Consider the following 6,220-nt stretch of genomic DNA (forward strand, 5'->3'; position numbering starts at 1 on the left):
GACCACTAAGGGTTCCCAAATCATCAAATCCATTAGACTCAATGACTCAAGTTTAGCAAATTCCCTTAGCCTGGGCCAAGAGTAAAAAGGACTACTCCATAATCAAAGGAAACATTTCATCTAACACATGGTAAGCATTAATAAATGACCTATTCAAATTGCAATTAAATTGGAACTAACAAGTACCCACTAACAATTATCAATATACAATCACTCAAACAACACAATTAATCATGGAAATCATCAATGCAACAATAACAAATCAAGATCTACAAGATTCATGAAATGGGTATAAAATAACAAACAACAAGGAAACATAAAACTAACACAGGATCTAAACAAAATTATACTAGAGAATTCAAATTAAACAATTAAAACTAGTAATTAACAAGATCTAATTCAAAATTCAACAAGGGAAGATCAAATTAAGGCTAGATCTAGAGAGGAACAAGGGTTTCTCTCTCTAGAAGAACAAAGAACCAAAAACTAACTAAAATTATGTCTAAGTGTAAAATGATTGATCCCCCCTTTCCCCTAGCATCCTTGGGTCTTTTCCATGCAGAAACAGCTTGAATTTGGGCCTGATGAGCCTCAGAAATCGCCAGGCATGATTTCCTTTAATGAGGTCACGTGCAGCTTTCTGCGCGTGCGCACCATGCGTGCGTGCGCGCCAATTGCTTTTGTGATCCACGCGTGCGCTCCATGTGCGCGCGCGCGTCGGTGGAATTTCTCTGATCCGCGCGGATGCGTCCATCCTTGCGCGCTGCTTCCAGCTATCCTCATCCACGCGTGCGCGTGAAGTGCGCGTGTGCTTCCATGCTGGAATTCCCAAAATCCAAATCTTCATGTTCCCTCCTCTTGTGCATGCTTTCTTTCTCTCTTCTAGGCCATCCTTGCCCTATAAATTTTGAAATCACTCAACAAACATGTCACGGCATCGAATAATAATAGAAGGGAATCAAAATATAGCAATTTTAAGGCAAAAGAAGCATGTTTTTCATCATGAAGCAATATTAGGAAGAGAACACAAAACCATGCATTTCTTGTGAATAAGTGTAGAAAATATTGACAAAACCCCCCAAATTCTACATAATATAAACCACAAAATTGGGATTTATCAGCAGTACTCCAATCTACGCATACGCGTCAGGCACGCTTACGCGTCGCTGCAAATTTCTCCATATCGCGCGCTTGCGTGAGCCATGCGTGCGCGTCGATGCTCGCTGGTTATCTCCTTAGTTTCTTGTGTTCCTTCCATTTTTGTAAGCTTTCTCTCCATTCTCTAAGCCATTTCTGTCCTATAAAGCCTGAAATACTTAACACACGGATGACGGCATCGAACGGTATAAAGGAGAATTAAGATATACAAATTAAAAATCTCTAGGAAGCAAATTTTCAACCATAGAACAAAACTAGGAACGGATTGTAAAATCATGCAAATCATATGAATAAGTGGGTAAAGACTTGAAGAAACCACTTAATTAAACACAAGATAAACCATAAAATAGTGGTTTATCAGTGAGTCCACCGAGATTTACTTTCCAGAGATACATCGACCAATCCAGTGGATGGTCGCACCTGTAAGACAGAGGTTGCTTATAGAGGTTATCGCTACATACATTGGCTAGAAAGAGCCTCACCTATAAGACAGAAGTTGCTCACAGAGGTTATGTTTGCATATATCGGCTCAAGAGAGTCGCACCTGTAATACAGAGGTTGCTTACAGAGATTATGATACTGGAAACCAAACTCAGACAAGAATTGCTGAGTTACGTCGGGAGCGGGTTGAAACTGACAGATGAGCTCATTACCTGCACTAGGGATAGACATGCATCATACCTGTTTGCGCATTTGTTTGTGAGTGTAATTTTCTGTGATTGTGAGTGTGCTAAATGACTATTTGAATTCTGTGTTCTTTAATTGTTTAATTAGATGGTACCTTGTGGACTATTATTGCTGACGAAGTATATATAGAATGAACTTAACTCTTAACCCCGACCCTGCTAAGAACTTCCCAGTTCTTACCCCCTATCTCCACCCCCTTTCAGCTATAGGTGCAAAGGCTTATTGCGAAGCTGCGAGAGCACAGAGGAATATGTTTACGAGTTGAGTTGTTAGAATTTATTTTTCCCTTGCCTTGTTAGTTAGAGTTTTATTCAAAGGGATAGGTTCTGTAATTGCTTTTGTATGTGATACTACAACGTATAATTAATATTAAGTATGTGAATATGTGTTGTTTATACTTGTTGGAAAAGTTATAGTTTTAGTAAAGCCATCGATAGATTTACGCATAAAGGCTCAATATTAAATAGATAATAAAAGGAATTAGGATAGTAATGCCTTACTTTTGGACGATCATGAGGTGCTAAAAGTTAGGGTGTTACAAGGAGAGTTCTATACAGGAGATATATATAAACAAAACAAAATATAATATCCCCCAAAAGATCCACTTCGTTGCAGAGAACTCTAGACGCCTAGCGAGGTGCCTCTCGACCTGCATCTGAAAACACAAATATTCGTATAGAATGAGACCTGGGGGTTCTTAGCATAGTAAAGATGCCACATACATAAGATATAAGGCCCCGAGAAAGCCAGAGGCAATCCTAGAATGCCGACACTCAAATTATAAATCTTAAAGAACTAAAATAGAAACCATAAAATCAGGGTGGTTCTCTAAGGTTCTTAAACTTAACCAAACTCTAACTAAAACCCTCAACTATTTCCCTTTTTTCCACTATCCTCCAAAACACCAGTAGATCCACACAGACAAACAAAGCAGACAAAGCAAACACAAGTAGAATACAGATATAGCAGGTAGCAAATATAGCAGGTAAGCATAATAATCATATAGGAAAGCCCAATTAAAGCAAAAGCAAACAAAACACACATATGCATATGATGAATGTCTATCCTATTGGTCGTGAGCTCACGTGTCGGTTACTTTGCCAAAACCCGACACACCCGGTTGCAAACCCCGATATCATCTCTTTGACATGCCTCCACACTCTTGGGATATAGTGCCCATCACACTCATGAGATATAGTGCCCGACACACCTTACAACAGAGAGAAACCCAACATACTCATCATCATCAACCATCCCAATCAAAGTTCAGTTATCATATTCATTCATAATCATTCGCATTCATTTATTCAATATCGTTATGGCCAAATATTCATCAATTACATAACACTTTCACACTTCTCAGCCATGATTCATCATATTTTCAAGCTTTCTTCTCTTCCAAGCTACCATCCCTTCCTTACTTTACCTCATCACTAAGCATACAACTAAGGTTTAGGGATAAAAGAGTAAAATAGAGGTTTAGAGGCTCGAAATTAAGTTTTAAAACATAAATTTCACTTTGCTGAAAATAGGGGTCACGCGTACGCGTGGTCTGTGGGTGCATTTTTTCTTGCTCGTGTACACATACACCTTGCTCGCATACGCGAGATGCCTAACCCGAAAAAGTTGGTCACGTCGCGTGCAGGTGGTCGCGTATGCAACCCCTCAAAATCGCTACTCGCGTATGCATGCACCCTGCTCACATACGTGAGATGCCAAACCCGAAAGGAATGGTCGCGTCGCGTTCAATGGTCACGTACGCAAGTTCTGCAGAATAGGTAAAAATGCTAAGGGCTGCAGAATTTCAATTTTTGCACACCGAACTTCCGATGGGCATAACTTTCTCGTTTTAAAACATTTTTGATCCATTCTTTAAACGGCATAAACTTCATGGACCCAATTTTAATATAAAATAAGTTTGAAAGAATTTGGGGGTCCGGAAGCCGGGTTATGACTTGCCAAAATTTGGCAAAAATAAGATTTTTCACAAAATGCTCCAACCTCTATTTTTCATCAAATCACCTTTCAATATCAGTTTCCTATATTCAAAATTAGCACCAACACATACAATATCAAAGCAACACAACTCTACACCTTTTCATCACCCATCATACCTCAATTTTAAACAATTTTCATACATGAACTTCACAACTATACCAACAAGATCATCAACAATCCATTATCTATATATATTCATTATTATCAACTTGTCAATCATCATTCAAACATCATTTAGGATTCTATCTCTGTCATAAACAATAATCACCAAAAAATTCTCAATCCATATCAACAATTATCATCAAAAGTACTAAGCATTCAACATACTCTGTCATTCCAACAAATCCTATGGTCATCTAGCCAAAGTTTTAACAAGACATTATATATTAAATACGAGAAACTAAAACAATATCTTGGCCGATTCCTTGTATAACCCAAGAACAACTCAATTAGGCAAGGTCCAAGTCTCCACCACCAAAAGCTCAGCACCCAAGCTCCCATTCAAGCTTCCAATCCTTTCAATTATGTTCCAAATCTACTTATAAACTACCTAACACATATTATCACATCCACACACATAAACTCAACACTCAATGATAATTAACTAAGGAATTTACTAGGCTTTGAGGATCCTTACCTTGTGTGTGTCTCAATTAAGCAAAAGCCCACTAATTCCTCAAGTTAACTTGATCCTAAAACAACGAATAAACCAAAAATCTCAACACCCAAAACATATAAATTTTTGAATTGGGGAAGAGGGAATTAAAACTAATAATATGGTTTCCTTACCAAAATAAGCACCAGCTTTGTAGAGCTCAACACTGCGATCGCTTGGCCACAAACGGTGCGGCGATCGGAGCTCCGGATTGAAAGATATTTGAGCTTGAATTTGGTGTTAGGGATCCATGCCAAGACGGATAAACTATTCATACCAAAGGGGTTATATCCATTGATAAGTTGTGAAGAAAATTTTAAACAACGGTTTTAAACTGTTACTCGATAAGCAACGGTTTTAAACCGTTCTCTTTCTTGATCCAACGGTTTAAAACCTTAATTGGATAGACAACGGTTTTAAAGTATTGTAGTTTTATCATTCACAACGCCAACGATTTGAAAGCGTTACTGTAGGTATCATTTTTTGGCAACTATTTTAATACTATTGCCATTTTATAGTCGTCTAAGACAATAGTTTTAAAGCATTACCGTTGGTGTGGTTTTTTGGCAACAGTTTTAAAACCATTGACATTTTGTAATAATCTTTGTCAACGGTTTTAACACCATTGTAGTTTGAAACTTTTGACAACGATTTTTTGTAATATATAATTTTTTATTTACAATAGTAGTTTTCTCGTGAATGAAATTAATTTCAATTTTTTTAATTATTTAGTATCAATAAATAATCTAAACTATTTGAATCAAGTCACTACAAAAAATAATTGAATATTTCCCATCAAATTTGACTTATAAAAATTATTGTAAGATCCACAATCACATTATATTATCATTGCAAGATAACATAATACTAGTCTAGGTCATAACTACTTATACTTATATTGTCATCATTTTTCAAAATACCATAATATTATAGCCTAAGTCATGACAACCTCGAACTATATCATCTAATTTTGTAAAAAATATAACAAAAAAGAGTTGAAATAGCTAAGTAGCAAATAGATTTATCATCATGTCCACAAGTTCATGACTTTTACTCTGTAACATTTGCTCTTAAAAATTTGACCTTAATCAAGTTCGATTTCCCCTTCAACATAGTTTTCCTGTAAAAAAAATTAAATATAAAACTACACATCTTTAATACTAATAATGTTTACTAAAAATGTTTGAGAGAGAGAGGACAAATATATTTATCATAACATTCTTCTATTTAGATACACAAAACAATTGAATCAACATAAACATAACCAACCATTATTTAAGATATGATAATATATAGAAACTTTAACAACAAATAATACCTCCTCGTGCGCATCATTATTGATCAGATTGCCTACAATGCTTCCTAGTTGAGCAGCTAACATCTCAAGGTCCACTCCTGAGCTTTTTTGTTGCAGCATCATCTTAACAAGCGATTTTAGTTCATCTACTTCTTTTTGCATCACATCAACTTTACTCTCTAATGTTGCTTTCTCAGCTGCATGTTGCTGCTTAAGGGTGGCAATTTCTTCATTTTTCTTCAATAAAGTTGGTGTGGTAACTCTTCCGTGACATCGCACTCTTCCTGCCTTCTCTTTCCGAAATATGGATTGGAAAGCTCTAATTGCTGATTCTTTAGACTTTTTATTCTCAACTTGCAGATGTGCCTATATTAATGTGAAAATAATAATAATAATAATAATAAAAAGAGTAACTAATAATTTAG

At 36.3% G+C, this 6,220-nt stretch overlaps 1 protein-coding gene across 1 annotated transcript in view; it reads right to left on the reverse strand.

The window, feature by feature from the left end:
* LOC110267615 overlaps positions 5,481 to 6,220 on the reverse strand; it is a 3,279-nt gene continuing 2,539 nt past the window's right edge. The window contains exon 2 of the mRNA XM_021113400.1: positions 5,481 to 5,618. Within this exon, the coding sequence (XP_020969059.1) occupies positions 5,605 to 5,618 (14 nt within the window). The 3' untranslated portion in view covers positions 5,481 to 5,604. The remainder of the gene's footprint in view (positions 5,619 to 6,220) is intronic.

Source organism: Arachis ipaensis, chromosome B10 (genome assembly GCF_000816755.2).
Source record: "Arachis ipaensis cultivar K30076 chromosome B10, Araip1.1, whole genome shotgun sequence".
NCBI classification, from domain to species: domain Eukaryota; kingdom Viridiplantae; phylum Streptophyta; class Magnoliopsida; order Fabales; family Fabaceae; genus Arachis; species Arachis ipaensis.